This window comes from Cynocephalus volans, chromosome 9 (genome assembly GCF_027409185.1).
Source record: "Cynocephalus volans isolate mCynVol1 chromosome 9, mCynVol1.pri, whole genome shotgun sequence".
In the NCBI taxonomy this organism is placed as follows: Eukaryota; Metazoa; Chordata; class Mammalia; order Dermoptera; family Cynocephalidae; genus Cynocephalus; species Cynocephalus volans.
In genome coordinates this window covers 148,902,836-148,920,667 of record NC_084468.1, presented here as the reverse complement: position 1 = coordinate 148,920,667, position 17,832 = coordinate 148,902,836, and the positions used below count along the sequence as shown (strand labels likewise).

Here is a 17,832-nt window from a genome sequence, read left to right as displayed (position 1 = left end):
GTTTCAACTCTATGTGATCATATAACTCATTTACACAGCAGAGATAGCAGAGCTAGAATAAGACATAGAAATTCCAAGGCTCATTCTATGGCTTCCCTCTTGGATTTAAAGGGGAGTTTTTTAACGTGTGCAAATAGTTTCAACTTCCTCCTCAATGAGGAAAAAAATCAGCTAAATTGGAATTACGTATATTATCAAACTTCATCCAAAATCGAAAACAATGTGGTTGGATTGGGTTGCTAACAAATAGTTAATGTTTGAAGGCATGGAACACACACATGCACACACACATACACACACAGTTGGAAGGGGAATAACTCTAAGCAGAGAAGTTTCCTATCTTGTCTTTAATCTAGTGTAAATGCCAACCACCATGAAGAAACAAAACTGGTGTGACATTAATATAAAACAAAGAGTCCTTTAGAAGCATATAATGTAATAAAGATAAGTTTTCTAAAATCAAATCTAAGGGCCTGACTATAGAAGCAAAATCTGGCCTTTCACTAAGGTTGTTAGCGGAACCCATACTTGAATTACAAATCAAAAGCATTTGGAAAATATTTGGTTGTTTCTTATTATGCTATTTTATGTTAACATATTGCATCTTTTCCCAAAGAACAATAAAATGAGAACTACATAACACAATTATCTACAAATTTTATTTCTAATGATAAGTATAAATATCAATTTGAAACTAATCCTAACTCTCTTGGAACAGGAGATTGAAGAAATAATTCTAAGATTTCCTGTGGTGTGTTAGGAGTCCTAGTTTCAAAAGTAAATTGATGCAATTGCTGTCGAGCTTGCTTATTAAAGACTTTGTTTTACGATGCTGCAGAGCAAAGAATCTTGAAGAAAGGCAGATCCACAGTTCAAGGGACTGGATGTCTGCAAGTCTCCGGAGAAAGATACAATCGATGAACTTTTGTCAGCACAATTAAGACATTATTGACTACCTAAACAAATTCTATGGGCACCATAAAAAGGCCAATTAGAATAACACTTACCTCTTATAGTGCTAGGATAGGGAAGATAAAAACCTTGCCAGTTAGACTGATATTATTAAATGGCTCTTCAGAGACAGATATTAAAATCAAAAGCAGCAAGATAGAGCAGATTGCTGGACTACAGCCAGAAGCGGCCTGGATAAGTCTAATAAACCTTCTAGAGTGCCTATAGTTCTCTTCTCAGAAATAAGCCTCAAGGAGGGTATATGAGAAATCACTAAACTGTAGCCCATGGGCCAAATTCTGCCTGCAGACTGTTTTTGTAAATAAAGTTTTACTAAACCATTCCTTTACCATATCGTTGATGCCTGCTTTTGCACTACAATGTTGGAAATGACTGTTTGTAACAAAGACTGTATAGCCTGCAGAGGCAAAAATATTTACTCTATGTCCTTTCCAGAAAAGTTTGCCAATCGCTGGAATAATTTATCATTAAGGGTTTTTTCAGTTCTGAAAGTGTATTATGTTAAAGGGAAAAAGATACTTTTTCTACAACTAAAAGCTGTTCTCAATTGGAACAGAAGACTTGGGAACAAGTTCTAGCTTCTCAGTTTGCTAGTTTACTTAAATTTTCTGAGGCTGAATAAATCTTGTTACTATAAATTAGAGGTCACGATATCGGGCTAATCTCACCAGAATTAAAGCGCAAGGATTTAATTGCATGATGTGTAGAAAAACACTCAGATAATCCTAAAACATTGTTAAGACTCCTATATTATTATCTTCATGATACATATTCAGGCATCCCTCACAACCTAAACCCTTAAAAACTATATAAAGTAAATAAAAATATTAATACAATTAATTTCCATAATTGAACTCTAAGAAACATAAAAAACATCAGTTTAATTTTAAAGTTTCAGGAGAAAACCAACATGTTAAAGTAAGGAATAACACAATCTAAAGAAGAACTAACAGGAGAACTTGGGGCCTTGGTTCAAGTATCTGTCTTACAATAGACTAGTTATGGGACCTCAGAAAGACCCTTATTCCTATCAGGGATTAATTATACAATAGGTGAAAAGCAGGAGTTGGATTATGCTATTAAAATAATTTTCTGCTTAACCTGTATGATAACACTGTATCTGGACTTTGCAAGTTTGGCTTGTCATTCATTGCCTGTTATTCACTAGAACATTTGTTAATACCTCTTGCTATGGTTTAAATGAATGTATCCCTTCGAAATTCAAAGGTTGGAACTTAAACACCAAGGCGATGGTATTAGAGGGTGGTGCCACTGGAAAATTATTTAGCCATGAGGGCTCCACCCTCACAGATGGGATTAATACCCTAATAAAAAGGTTTGAGGACACAATGAGGTGACAAGTGTTTGAGGTGACAGATGTGCTAAATACTGTGATATGGTCATTGCACGCTGTATAAACATACCCAAATATCACATTGTACTCCATAAATATATACAGTCATCATAAGTCAATTTATAAAAAGATTACAAAGAAAAAAATAGAGTATAAAAGTGGTTACCAGAGGCAGGGAATGGGGGGAGGAGAAAGGTTAGTAAATAGGTACAAAGTTACAAACTTACAGTTAGATAGGAAGAGTGAGTTCTGGTGCTCTAGGGTGACTGCAGATAATGATATTGTGTTGTAACATTTCAAAATAGCAAGAAAAAGGATCTTGAATGTTATAAGCACAGAGAAATGATAAATGTTTAAGTGATACATATGCTAACGATTATGATTGGATCATTATACAATATATGCATGTACTGAAACAACAAACTGTACCCCATAGACATGTACAAATAAAAATACATTTTAAAACTAAATAAAAGAGTTAACTAGGAAAAAAAAGAAATGGAAAGGTTTGAGGGAGGAGAGTTTGTCCCCTCATCTCTTTGTCCCTTCCGCCCCTCTGCTATGTGAAGACACAGCAAAACGCTGTGATCTTGGTAGCAGGCAGCAAGTCCTCATCAGGCACTGAACTGCTGGCAGCTTGACCTTGGACTTCTCAGACTCCAGAAGTGTGAGGAATACATTTCTATTGTTCATAAATTACCCTTTCTAAGGTATTTTTTATAGCAGCATGAAGGGAATAAGCTCTCTCTCTCCTTAATCCCCACTCTGCCTCCTGATCTAGTTAATCGCCAGCATCTACAATATCCCTAAAAAGGCCCCCCCCGTCCTTTGTCACCATCAGTGATGTCCACACTTCTCTTCTACTGAAATAGCTTCACAAGATGTGCTTTGGCGTTTATTTTCACTCTTCTGGAGTTCATCCTATGCTCTGTGGCCACCTTAATCCTAATAAGACCTACTTTCCAAGATTCTAGGGTCCTGATTCACCTTTGCTGCCTCACCTTTCACAACCTGAGAAACGTGAGCTTCATCCCGCTTATGTCCGATTCCTTGCTGTTGAGCCTTGACAAAGAACCTCAGTTCCAGCGTCCATTCCTTTACTCAAGGTGTACACAATTCTACCTGGATTCCGCTTTCCCCTTTCCGAACTCTTTGCATTTATCAAAGTCTGTCTTAAACGCCACCATCTCTTTGGTCATGCCTGGATCTTCCCAGGAGATCTGAGCTCTTTTAAAATCCGTGACAAGTTGTGTCTTGCTTTCTTCAGTTATTTTTCAGAGTATGGTCATTAAATTACTGGGCTGTAAGTTTATAATATTCCTGATAGCAAGGATTTATTTCACACATCCAAAGATATACTTATTTTAATAGAATCAAACATTTTTGTATACAGAAATTGCTAAATTTAAGTAGTGCCTTTGACAATATAAACACTATACTGTGAAGACTCCATATGTGTAAAGCATAGATGAGTGGTTAAAAAGAAATATTTCTAAAAAGAAAATCGTCAAGTGATAGTTTTTAAATGGGTTATATAGGAAAAGAGAAATACTAAGTCTACTCAAGACATAAGCAATCTGCCCTTGTTCAAAGGTTAATCAATTCTAAGGGATGGAAGAATCAGTACTGTGTGCTTTTATTCCTAGCTGCACATCTGGATTGTTGCCAACACGGACTGTACAACATCAAGATTAGGGATAGAATGAATGGAAATCTCTCGTTAACTTGGGAGACTCAGTCCTAGGAAGACATACACACGAACAGACAACATTATTTTTTGATTATGTGTAAAATATACATAATATCAAATTTACCATTTAACAATTGTTAAGTGTACACTTCTTTTTTTTTTTTTTTTACGGTAGTGCTTCTTCTTTTTTTTTTTTTAATTTCTTATTTTTTTTAAAATTTTATTTTGTCGATATACATTGTAGCTGATTATTGCTCCCCATCACCAAGACCTCCCTCCCTTTTCCCCTCCCCCTCCCCCCCACAATGTCCTTTCTGTTTGCTTGTCGTATCAACTTCAAATAATTGTGGTTGTTATATCTTCTCCCGCCCCCCCCCCGGTTTGTGTGTGTGTGTGTGTGTGTGTGTGTGTGTGTGTGTGTGTGAGAATTTATATATTAATTAACCAAGGATGTGAAAAATCTCTATAATGAGAACTACAAACCACTGCTGAGAGAAATTAGAGAGGATACAAGAAGATGGAAAGATATTCCATGCTCTTGGATTGGAAGAATCAACATAGTGAAAATGTCCATACTACCCAAAGTGGTATACAAATTCAATGCAATCCCCATCAAAATTCCAAAGACATTTTTCTCAGAAATGGAAAAAACTATTCAGACATTTATATGGAACAATAAAAGACCACGCATAGCCAAAGCAATGCTGAGCAAAAAAAATAAAGCTGGAGGCATAACACTACCTCACTTTAAGCTATACTACAAAGCTATAATAACCAAAACAGTATGGTACTGGCATAAAAACAGACACACTGACTAATGGAATAGGATAGAGAATCCAGAAATCAACCCACACACTTACTGCCATCTGATCTTTGACAAAGGCACCAAGCCTATTCACTGGGGAAGGGACTGCCTCTTCAGCAAATGGTGCTGGGATAACTGGATATCCATATGCAGGAGAATGAAACTAGATCCATACCTCTCACCGTATACTAAAATCAACTCAAAATGGATTAAGGATTTAAATATACACCCTGAGACAATAAAACTTCTTAAAGAAAACATAGGAGAAACACTTCAGGAAATAGGACTGGGCACAGACTTCATGAATACGACACCAAAAGCACGGGCAACCAAAGGCAAAATAAACAAATGGGATTATATCAAACTAAAGAGCTTCTGCACAGCAAAAGAAACAATTAACAGAGTTAAAAGACAACCAACAGAGTGGGAGAAAATATTTGCAAAATATACATCTGACAAAGGATTAATATCCAGAATATATAAGGAACTCAAACAACTTTACAAGAAGAAAACAAGCAACCCAATTAAAAAATGGGCAAAAGAGCTAAGTAGGCATTTCTCTAAGGAAGATATACAAATGGCCAACAGACATATGAAAAAATGCTCAACATCACTCAGCATCCGGGAAATGCAAATCAAAACCACACTGAGATACCATCTAACCCCAGTTAGGATGGCTAAAATCCAAAAGACTATGAACGATAAATGCTGGCGAGGCTGCGGAGAAAAAGGAACTCTCATACATTGTTGGTGGGACTGCAAAATGGTGCAGCCTCTATGGAAAATGGTATGGAGGTTCCTCAAACAATTGCAGATAGATCTACCATACGACCCAGCTATCCCACTGTTGGGAGTATACCCAGAGGAATGGAAATCATCAAGTCGAAGTGTACACTTCTGTGTATTAAGTACATTCACATTGTTGTGTGACGATTTTGTTTTTTTAAAAAATATTTTTCTCCCGAATAAAAATAATTATTCTTACTGTAGAAAATAAAGAAAAGAACAAAGAAGAAATAAAACTTATCTGTAAACGCACCAGGTAGAAATAAGCATTGTTTTGGTACATATCCCTCCATAGTTTTGTCTCTAACGAATATAATTTAAAAATTAGGCATTTCGTATCTATAACCTTCAACCTGCTTTTTAATTTTCACAATATATTGTGAACATTTTCTCAAATCAATGTTTTCTTTTAGTTTTCAAAGTTTATTTTATTTCCAATTTTTCATAATTATAAATAACTCTCTTTTCACATACTAAGATAACTGCTCTAGGATAAATTTCTGGATAAAAGTGAAGGTACTTTTAAAAAAATGTGATAGTGATTACCAAATGTCCTTCAGAAAGTTTATTTCAATTTCTGCTTCCAGGAGATACACCCCCTCATGATCACTTTTATTACCGCCCTATTCCATCTTTGCCAATTTGATAGGTAAAACCTGACATATCATTGTTGGGTCAAATAGCATTTCTTTAATGAGGAGTGAGAGTAAACAGTTCCATACATTAACTGAATATCTATTTGTGTTGATACTTCAGTAAATGCTCTGCTTCCATCGTAATTTTCTAGTGTGGTGATAATCTTTACTTATTGGTTTATATCCACTCTTTTTGTACAAATAATACCAATGTTCTGTCATCCTTATGTGCTATAATAGTCCCCATATCGATTTTTATTTGTACTTTTTGTATTTTAATAATAATGGCTTACTCTGTGTAAATAATCTGAACAAATTATGTTACATTTTCACATTTTCAATTCATGTACTCAAGACTTTTCAGGATAAAAAAACCCAAGTCACTTATATTTTCTTCAGAAAAATATGCAAGATGAAGTAAGTTTAATTTTTTCATGAATCCTTAAAAATTTCAATATTATTTATTGAAAAAATCCATTTTCCCAGTTTATTTGAAAAACAGTTTTCATAAATGAGTACATGACAGAACTCTTCTATACCCTCAGGCATAATTCTGGCCTTTTCAGTTTGTCCATTTATCCAGAAGCCTCTTTGACATAATCACAGGATTTGAATTACTGAAGCTTCAGAATGTTTTCCTGCTATCTTATAGTACAATCCACTCTCCCTCATCAACATTGTTTTCAAATTTGCTTAGTTATGACAGCCTCTCATTTAAAAAAACTAGGAAAATTAGGCCTGGGTACAAAACAAAAAATTATCAAAAAATTATTGGGAATTACATTAAAATTATACATTAACTTGGAAAAAAACCTGACAATTTGTAATATTAAATCTTTACACCCTAGTACATGATACGCCATTTTGCTTATTTTAGTCCCACAGAGAAGTGTTCAGTTTTCTAAAATCTATTACATTTTAATAAATTTGTTTTTATTTGAACACCTCTAGTACTGCTTCTTTGTTTACTTGATTCTTTCAAAATTTTGAGAAAAAAACCACTTTTCAATAACTAAAGAAAAATTGAAGGATTATCTCTGCCAAACGCAAGATGCGTGATGCTAGACAGGTTACTCAATAATCACAATAGATGTAATTGTAATAGTGCTCTATTTAAGAACAAAACTTGCCATCATAGATTAAATAACAAATAAAACTGAACTGTATGCTGTCTGAAAGAGACACACCTGAAACAAAAAGTCATAAAATGAAGGAATATCTAAAGCAGGACAAAGATATACCAGGCAAAAATATTAATAAAAAGTAAAGGTAGCTTTATTAATATAAGACAAAATAGCTTTAACCTAAACCATGACTAGAGACAAAGAGATTCACTATATAATGATACAAGTTTAATCCATCAGGAAGATAAAATATTCTAAGCTTATATGTATATAATTATATAGCATAAAAATATATAAAATAAAATGAACAAAACTGTAAACAGCAATTAACAAGTCTAACAAATAGTAACAAATATTAGCACATCTTTCTAACTCTTTGACAGATCAAGCAGACAAAAGCAACAATATTGAGAAGATATGAAAAACAATTAAGAATATTAACACATATATACTAAGTTACTTCAAAAAGTTCTTGAAAAAATAAAATCAAAATTTAATACAACTCTTTCCATGAGCTTTTTGAATCTCTCATAGTGAATTTCGTACTCAACCATTGCACAAAACATGTTCTTAAAATAAAGGTTTTTTAATGAATATTTGTGTTTTCCAAGGTCTTACCAGCTTATTTAAAAGACTGACATCATACAGACTATTGTTCTTCACCCGAAGACGACTGGAAAAATCAATAAGGAAAGGATTGGGAAAACAGATGTGTGCAAATAAGAAAAATATATGTCACTGAAAAAGTATGTGGGTTGAGAAGAAATAATAAAAGAAGAAAATAATTAGAATTGAACAATAACAAAAATACTAGGTCAAGCTAGTGGAATTCAGATAAATTAGTTCTTAGGGGAAAATATAGCCTTAAATGTCTGTACTGGGAAAGGGAAATGAGTTAAACTTCCAACTTAAGAAGTAAAAGACCAAAAAAAAAAAAAAAACCTAAGCAGAATAAACCCAAACATTAGAAGAAAGAAAATCATAAAGACAAAAGATTTTAAAATGAGTTAATATTGTTAATTTGCCACTTATAACAATCCAATTTATTCACAAATTATCATAAATATTAATAAAAAGAAAAAATAATAGATTTGTTGCTTTCTTCCTATTTGCAATATTTTGGAAAATACTCATATAGTTTTATTGGTAATCATACATACAAGAAAAGTGAATTAACTTCAAAGGTAAGAATAATGGAATGAATAATTACAATTAGATAGGAGAAATTTTTCCCAGATATTATCTTGCTATTATGAACTGATTTAATTTGATTAATCTTGTCCCAAAATGTTTCATATTCTATATGAAATATATTCTAGACTAAAAAATTATGTATAATTTTAAACTTGCTCTCAAAATTTCTCATCTCTTAAATTTTGTTCTTCAGTACAATATTAAGAATGATCTTCATTCTATATTTTCAGAGGCTTATGCAAAGAACCTAAATAGAAATTAATCAACACCTATATTCACATTAAAACAGTGACTTATAGTTCTTAAATTAAAAATAATTATATAAAAAAATTATGCATGCATTCATGTATTTCAAGTCAATTGTATCTATCATTATTATTATTATTACTAATGTTACACAAGCGTTTCATTCAAAGACTTTTTTCGTAAGTACTGGAACTCCCTGGACAGCTCCATACACATGCTATTGCTTAACAAAATTCAACTATCATCAGGAGTATCAAACTTTTTTAAACTGCAATTGTGTTACCACTGAAGTCATTCTAAATGAGTTAAAGAGGCAAAGGTAAAAAACAAAGTCATACAATAACTAGTAGAAAATAAAGATTGACATCAATACAGGTTTGGTCTGGAAAGACCAGAAGTTAAGCATTCAAGACAGAATCCAGAAATTAATAGGTTCATTGATTTCATCTCTTAACTATTTAAAATTCTATAACTAATCAAACAAACTAAATACAATGAAGGGAATTTTGTCTTCCTTTTCAATCCTTATGTATTTAATTCCACTTTCTTGCTTTAATGTGCTGGCTATGACTTCCCACAAAATGCTGAGAAAGAAATGGTAGCGGACATTGTTGGTTCTTTATCTATCTCTAAAGAAATACTTTCAAACTTTCCCTAATAAGAATGGTATTTGCAATAAATTTTTTAGATTATCTTTCCAGGATTAAGAAAGTATCTTCTTTTTCTTGTTTTGTCATGGTTTGTTGTTGTTAAGTGATTAACAGATTTTTTTAAAATTTAATTGAGATATTCACCTAATAGTTGTATACACACACATATTGTACACACACACATATTGTACACACACACACACATACATACATACAGGCATATATATCTGCATTTGGTTTAGTAATTTTAGGGGAATTTTACATCCATATTCATGGGTGAGTCTGAGGTGAGTCCTATCCTGCCCTTGTCAGGGTTGGTATAAAGATTTTCTACCCATATAAATTGGAGGTATGTCTTTGGTATTTATCCTCTGGAAGAATTTTGATAGGACTATATGTATTTCTCACTTGAATGTTGGGTGGATCTCACTGAAGTAGCCATTTGAACCTGTATTTTATTTGTTTAAAAAAAAACTAATAATTGAATTAATAGTAATTCAATTTCTTTAATGATTATAGGAATATTAAAGTCTTAAAATTCTTTTTGAGTAATAACTTAGTAATATTTTGTATGAATTTGCCCATTTCATCTATAGTTTTTAAGTTATTGGCCTAAAATTCAAAATATTCTTTTATTTTCATTTTAGTGTCTAAAGCAATTATTGTTATAAAATTTTTTTCCAAATATTTGATAATCGTGATTTGTTTATTATTCTTTATCTTTCTTGATCTCTTTTCATTTATTTCCCCGTGTTTTAAGTCAATTCAAGGTATCAACTTTATTCATGCTTTTACTACATGCTGTTTTCATGTTATCAAGTTTATCTTCTATTATCTCCCTCTTTAAATACCTTGCCTTTTATTTTTCTGCCCTTTTTCTAGCTCTTTATAAGAATATGAATGTTTAGCTCATTAGTTTTGGGCCTTTCTTATTTCCTAATGGAAGAAAGTAAGTCTGCGAATTTCCTTCTAAATACTGCTATAGTTCCATTTTAAAGGCTTGGCATTCAGCATTTTTATTATATTATGGTTAAAAAAAATAGTCTAATTTTTTTTTTTTTGTCTTTTTGTGACCGGACGCACCGCACTCAGCCAGTGAGCGCACCGGCCATCCTTATATAGGATCCGAACCCGCGGTGGGAGCACTGCTGCGCTCCCAGCACCGCACTCTTCCGAGTGCCACGGGGTCGGCCCAAAAAATAGTCTAATTTTCATATAATTTCTCTTTGGCTGATTGGACATGTAGATGTGCAATTTTTAATTTTAAAATGTGTGAGGATTTTCCTAGTTATCTTTCTTATACTGAATTTTAACTTAATTTCATTGTGTCCGAGAATATAATGAATATTATTTTAACCCTTATATGGCATTTTTTAAAAATTTAAATTATATCTTTCAAATAATTCTCAGAATTTGAGCAATTTTTATTGTTAATTTTGTAAGCAATTTAGTCTCTTATTTGAAGAATCAAGTAAGAATAAAACATAAAGCAAATTATATTTGAAAGATGATGAAACATTGTACTTATATGAGACTAAAATAGAACTTTTGATCATATAAACTACCTTCTCCCCTGGGGTCACAGAAATTCTCCAGATGCAGTGTGTATAGGAAGGGTAGCCATTTGGAAATCCTGGGGAGGAAAGGTTGCCATAGGATTCTTGCAGGGTTTCTCCACATGCTGAAAGGAAAAAAGATATAAGATCATTTTTTAATTTCTATGAAGGACATGGATATTATAAAAAAAAAGTCTTAAGTTTTTTGGTGTTAGACAAGAGCATATGTTTGTATTTTATAAAAGAGTTTTTCTTTTCTAATTAAATTTCTTTTTACGTCTCTCTTAACCAGAACATTTAATAGCATCACTAGTGCTAGTCATAAAACAAGATTATGAGATAAATAAGCCAGCGTTCATAAAGTCCTTCCTCAGGGAATCTTTTCTCATTTATCCCCAAGGGGCCAGTGGCCAATTTAAAGGACACCCACATTCATATTCAGGCCATTAATACCTTGCTGATGTGGCTCTGGACCAAATGAAATTTTACATTAATCATAAATGAGGCTAAGTTTAACAATGAAAACCACATCAAGGATTTAAAAAACCATAAGTAATAACTAGTAAGTTGTCAATAAAGGCAGGAGCAAAATATCATACACAATGAATAGTTTTTTCAGAATAAAAACAAATTAAAAAATAAAAACATCATGGAAGAAAAAAATTTTCCAAAAAGATGTAGACATTTATTTACTATCTCTTTTCTACTGATCATAAGTACAAACTACTGGAAAGGCAATTAGTATATCTTCCTCTTACTAAGCTTGTTTAATTCCTTGGAACTAATTGTTGGTTATCGAAAATAGCAAATTATCAGCTGCACAGCATCAGGATCTGTGTTCAGTGAAGGCTGCTGGTCAGCACCATTTCATAATGGGTTTTTCTGCTGCTTTTGAGAGACATGGTATGAGCCACACGAATCTAAGACTGTTTTAAGTATCCTTAATTCAAGAATAATTCCTCCACTGAAGCCAGTCACCCAACAATTTGAAAGAACAGTCAGTCCTGCAGTTAAAACTGAGAGGTCATCATATTACAGAGCTATAGCCACCAGCAGGTGAACTCTCGTCTCATCAAACACCCAATACATTAGAAGTAGTTCTGCAGATCTTATGTTAAATGAAGAAAGAAAGATAACGACTTTGAAAACATAAAATGAGCTGTGAAAACAGTATGATATAACATAAATACTTATCATGAAAAAAAGATATGTTTGCACTACAAAATAAATTTGAAGTATGAGTAAGCAATGTTTATTCTGACGAACAAGCAGATAAAAGCAACTTTAGAACAAAATGAAAATGTTCAAGGTCAAAAATACATAATTTGGCACTGTTCTATGAATCATCTAGGGCACTTGATAAGTGCAACATTATAATAAGCCTTAGAAAAATAAAAATTTATTAAGATTTTATTAATGTGCTTCTAAGTACGATCAGTCTCAATGCTAAATAATAATTTGGAGGTTGACTGTGTTTCAGTGAAAAAAACTGTAATTCACATAAGCTTAAAAATAAATTCTGTAATGATTTAATGTCTTACTAAACCACAGAAAATGCTGGTTCTGGATATCCTAAAGTGAAATTAAAACAATTAAATAGATTTAATACACAAACATATACAAACATTATTGTTTTTATTAAAAAGATAAGTATTCTTCAAACAAAATATAAAACAAAATACAACACAATTCAAAAATTAGTGTATAATATAGTGCTTTCTTAAAATGCAAGAAGTACAAATACCTACATCTGAGTTGCAGTATTCATTTGTGAATTTTCCTCAATAAATGTGGTTGTCCCAGGCTACACGACCCCAAGTACATAAGATGTTTCAGCATTACTCCTGGCCATTTGTTGATTTATGCTCATGTATAAAAAACAAACTGTTATTGAAAGAACTAAAAGAAATTAATGACGAAAATGTGTTACTACTAAGTTCAAAAGCTTATTCTGACCATTGACAGCAAGTTATGTGGATGAGAAGATACAGGTTTAAGTGCTGGCATTGTCATCTATTAATTATGTCATCACAAACAAATCTCAAAAGCTTTGGCCCTAGTTTCCTCTTCATTAAAATAACTATCATGTTACAATATACTTCATAAGGTTGTTTTGTAAAGGTCAAACCTTATGCCTTAAGTCTTTGCTTTAACCCTTAAATAACTCTCCTACAGGTAGGAAGAATCTGTGGTTGTGAAAGCAAGAACGTATCTCTTAACTACAACTACATCCTCAGTGATAATTGGGAAAATAAAGGCATGAAGAATTATTATATCAGGAAAGCAAGCCCATTTACAATAGTTATCAAACAAATAAAATCCCTAGGAATCAATTTAACCAAGGAAGTGAAAGATCTCTACAATGAAAACTACAAATCACTGCTGAAAGAAATTAAAGAGGATACAAAAAGATGGGAAGACATTCCATGCTCTTGGATTGGAAGAATCAACATTGTTAAAATGTCCATACTACCCAAAGCCATTTACAGATTCAATGAAATCTCCATCAAAATACAATGGCATTCTTCACAGAAATGGAAAAAAACAAGTCTAACATTTAAATAGAACATCAAAAGACCCTGAATAGCCAAAGCAATCCTGAGCAAATAAATAAATAAAGAAAGAAAGAAAGAAAGAAAGAAAGAAAGAAAGAAAGAAAGAAAGAAAGCCAGACACATAACACTACCTGACTTCAAATTATACTACAAAGCTATAGTATCTAAAACAGCATGGTACTGGCATTACAAAAGACACTAAGACTGATGGAAGAGAACAGAGAACCCAGCAAATAACCCACATACTTACAGCCAACTGATCTTTAACAAAGGCAACAAGAACATACATGGGGAAAAGAATGCCTCTCCAATAAATAGTGCTGGGAAAACTGGACATCCAAAGTAGAAGAATGAAACGAGACCTGTACCTTTCACCATATACCAAAATCAACTCAAAAAGGATCAAAGACTTAAGTATAAGAATTGAAGCTATAAAACTCCTAAAACATAGGGGAGACACTTCAGGAAGTAGGGTTGGGCAAAAGGTTTATGAATAAGACCCCCAAAGCACAGTCAACAAAAGAAAAAATAAACAAATGGGATTATATCACACTAAAAAGCTTCTGGACAGCAAAAGAAACATTTAAGAGGGTCAAAGACAACCTACAGAATGGGAGAAAATATTTGCAAACTGTGCATTTGACAAGGGATTAATATCCAGAATATACAAAGAACTCAAAAAACTTAACAGCAGAAAATCACGCAACCCAACTAAAAAATGGGCAAAGGAGCTGAACATGCATTTCTCAAAGGAAGATACATGAACTGCCAATAGACATGCAAAAACACGATCAACATCACTAATCATCAGGGAAATGCAAATCAAAACCACACTGGGATATCATCTCACCCCGATTAGACTGGTCATTATCAAAAAGGCAGAGAATAAGAAATGGTGATGAGGATACAGAGAAAAGGGAACCCTCCTTATACTGTTGGTTAGACTGCAAGTTAGTGCAGCCATTATGGAAAACAGTATGCAGGTTCCTCAAACAACCACAGACAGAACTGCCACATGATCCAGCAATCCCACTGCTCGGGATATATCCAAAGGAATGGAAATCATCATGTCTAAGGGATACCTGCACTTCCATGTTCATCGCAGCTCTATTTACAATAGCCAAGACATGGAACTGACCTAATTGTCCATCAACAGGCGACTGGTTAAGGAAAATGTGGTATATATAAATATTGGAATACTACTCAGTCATAAAAAAGAATGAAATTCTGCCACTTGCAGCAACACGGATGAATTTAGAGGAAAGTATTTTAAGTGAAATAAGCCAGGCACAGAAGAGAAATACTTCATGTCATCACTCATAAGTGGGAGCTAAAAACAAACAAACAAACAAATAAGTAAAAAAAGAAAGAAAGAAAGATACAACAATCACAATAATCCGCTGAACTTTCAAAAGGAGAGAACAGAATTGAGGGCAACAGAGGTGGGAAAGGAGGAGACGGAGGGAAGGTTAGCCTAAGATTGGTAAAGGGCTACAAAAGTGATTACATTGTGTAATGCTGGATATACTAATTATCCTGATTTGAGCACCACATATTGCACACAGGTATTGATATTCAATGCTGCACGCAACAGACATGTATAATCAATTATGTTTTAATTTTTAAAAGATACAAAGTTTAAACAGAACAAAAAGAATTATTATAAAGAGGCAAATTATGATGATTACTGTTCCAATCAAAATTCCTTTAAAACAAAACACAATTTAGAAGTTAAGCTTTTAAAAATCTTTACCATATAATCCATCTCATTTTTGAAAGATAATATGTATCTTTATGCTTCTAGAATAGAAAATTTTGCTTGAAGTGTATAAGCCTCATTTAGATTGTGTGTTGTTGAGGAATTATTACAGGTTCTCATCCTTTTAATAACGTGGCTAAACTTACATAAGAGGGACTGCACATCCCTCTACAAATATTTTTCCTGTCAAGTGTCTACAGCATCACCAAATATCAAAGGTTGAGAAGTTTCTTTACTCCATATTCTGTAGAAATGCATCTATAATTTTACTAAGGCTAATAAAAACATAATTCAATATATAATAATTTTCATTAAATAAATCTCCTAAGAAATTGATAAATTTCAGGGTGAGGGGACAAATAAAAATATGCCTAAGCAACTTGGTAGTACCTAATTAATTTATTCATAAATCCATGGCTCATTTAAAATTTTAAATATCATAAATAAAATGTTGATTGAAAATGATTTTCAAGCAGGGAAATATTAAAATGAATCCTAAGTCATTATCTGAGCAGTAATGGTGAGATAAATTACTGAAAGATATGAAAACATATTTCAGTAGTAACTGCGTAGCTAAGTCCAAAACATCCTTTAAAACCAAACATGAATATCAACACCAGAAATCCTTCCTCATCTACTGTGCAGCCCAGATTGGCTATCCCTCCTCAGGATTGCTTTAGCATCCTTTACCAATTAGATTTACTTCTACACCGTGTTAGATTGTCTGTGTGGTTCCCCCAGATGCTACGCTGCTTGTGTATGTATTCTGTTTCCTACTTTGTGTCTGTAACACGTGGTGCAGTGCCTTTCACTCACTAAAACTGGCTCATTCATTCATAGAGCAATTATTTATTAAGCAGCTAATTTATATCAGATTCCGGATACTATAAGAACAAGCCTAACTCTGACCCTCAAGGAGCTTATACTCTAGTGCAAGAAATGACTCGTAAACTGACAATTATAAGATTTTGATATAAATGCAAAGATCAAATAAGGCATTTACTACCACAGGAGTCTGCCTGGGAGACCTAAGAAGTTTTTAAGAAGCATTTAACCAGGTGGCAGTTACGAGGGTTCTGGCTATAGAAGAGGCCAGAAGGAAGTCATGGTTCTAGTGGCTGCAGAAAGGAGGGTGAAAAACTAGTCTGAGGAAAATATCTACAGATGAGGCTAAGGGTGAAGACATGGGACGGATTTTGAAGGAGACATCCTGAAAAGGAAATGAGCCTTTATCCTCATGATACATGGAGTAGGATTTGCGTTTTAAAATGTCACTTGGACAGCAGCATGGCTGGAGAACAGAAAGGATATAATAAAGGCACCAGGCCAGCAAGAGGCATGTTAGTAGGGCAGACAGGAGAGGATGACACCCGGACCAGAGGATTCACTGCAGGAATTTGAGATATTAAGAAGGCAGAAACAAAAGGGCCAGGGACTGACTAGGTATTGGAAGAGGAATGAAGCGAGATTGCCTCTCACAGTTCTGGCATGGGAGACCGGATGGCCTGAGCTACCACCTACTGAATTAGGGAATGTTTGCTGGGTAGATGAATAAATAGATCCATGAATAAATGGGTGAAATGGCTGAATAAATTTTTTTTTGCATGTTGGCAATATGTTTTAGCTAAGAATCATATATGTAAAAGCAATTATAGAAAGGATATTCTATGTGGAATCTCAGAATTATATCAGAATATAGGTAATGAGAGTTGAAGTAACTAAAAAGAGGCTTTCATCAGTTTTAAAGATAAATTAAATGAAGCAAATGTTTAAAACAATGTAAAAGATTCCAGCAATCAAGGTCCATGCATGTTGAAACTGGCCTTGAGTCCCTACAGCCCCCACATAAATGTGTATCCATAGATATGGACATTGTATATATGAGTATGTCTTGTTTTCATATCAAAATTAGGAACACTTGTAAATTTGTGAGCACAAATTGTGAACACACATACGCTTTTACATAACAAAAGATTCTAATCCTCAAAAGCCCCTTCATTTTTAGATATAATTTGCTTTATATTTTTCTTAATTTTAGCACATTATTTGATATTCTTAAGGCAGATTTGCTGAGAAAATATGAGGGTTGATTGTTCATCTAAGTACTAAGTAGATATAAGCAAAAAGGTTATGAAATTAGAAAAACTAAATTAAGGGATAATGCAGATAAAACCAGTGACTATAACAGAACAGTAAAGAATCTTAGAAAAAAGAAGTGAAAATAATCCTAAAATTAGAGCAAAGTAGAGGAGAATACATTATAAAATTGAAAAACCCAAGAAAAAGGAGACTGAATAGTGAGAGAATAAAAGAGCAAATTAATTATTTGTGAAGAGGAGTTAAGCTACAACTCACAAACCCTAGAAAGGACCTCCTTCACAAGCAAACTGCTAGTTTTCTGGGATAAATGGAAGATGAACAGTTGTAACAATGACCCATTCTCCGCTCCCATGTGGACGTTTCTGTCCTGACAGTGTATAGAATACAAGGGATTATAATGACAGGC

General features: G+C 33.2%; 1 protein-coding gene across 1 annotated transcript in view; it reads right to left on the bottom strand.

The window, feature by feature from the left end:
• Window positions 1–17,832, bottom strand: part of TLL1 (tolloid like 1) — a 232,362-nt gene that overhangs the window by 61,862 nt on the left and 152,668 nt on the right. The window contains exon 9 of the mRNA XM_063108291.1: window positions 11,022–11,137. Coding sequence (XP_062964361.1) covers window positions 11,022–11,137 — 116 coding nt within the window. The remainder of the gene's footprint in view (window positions 1–11,021; window positions 11,138–17,832) is intronic.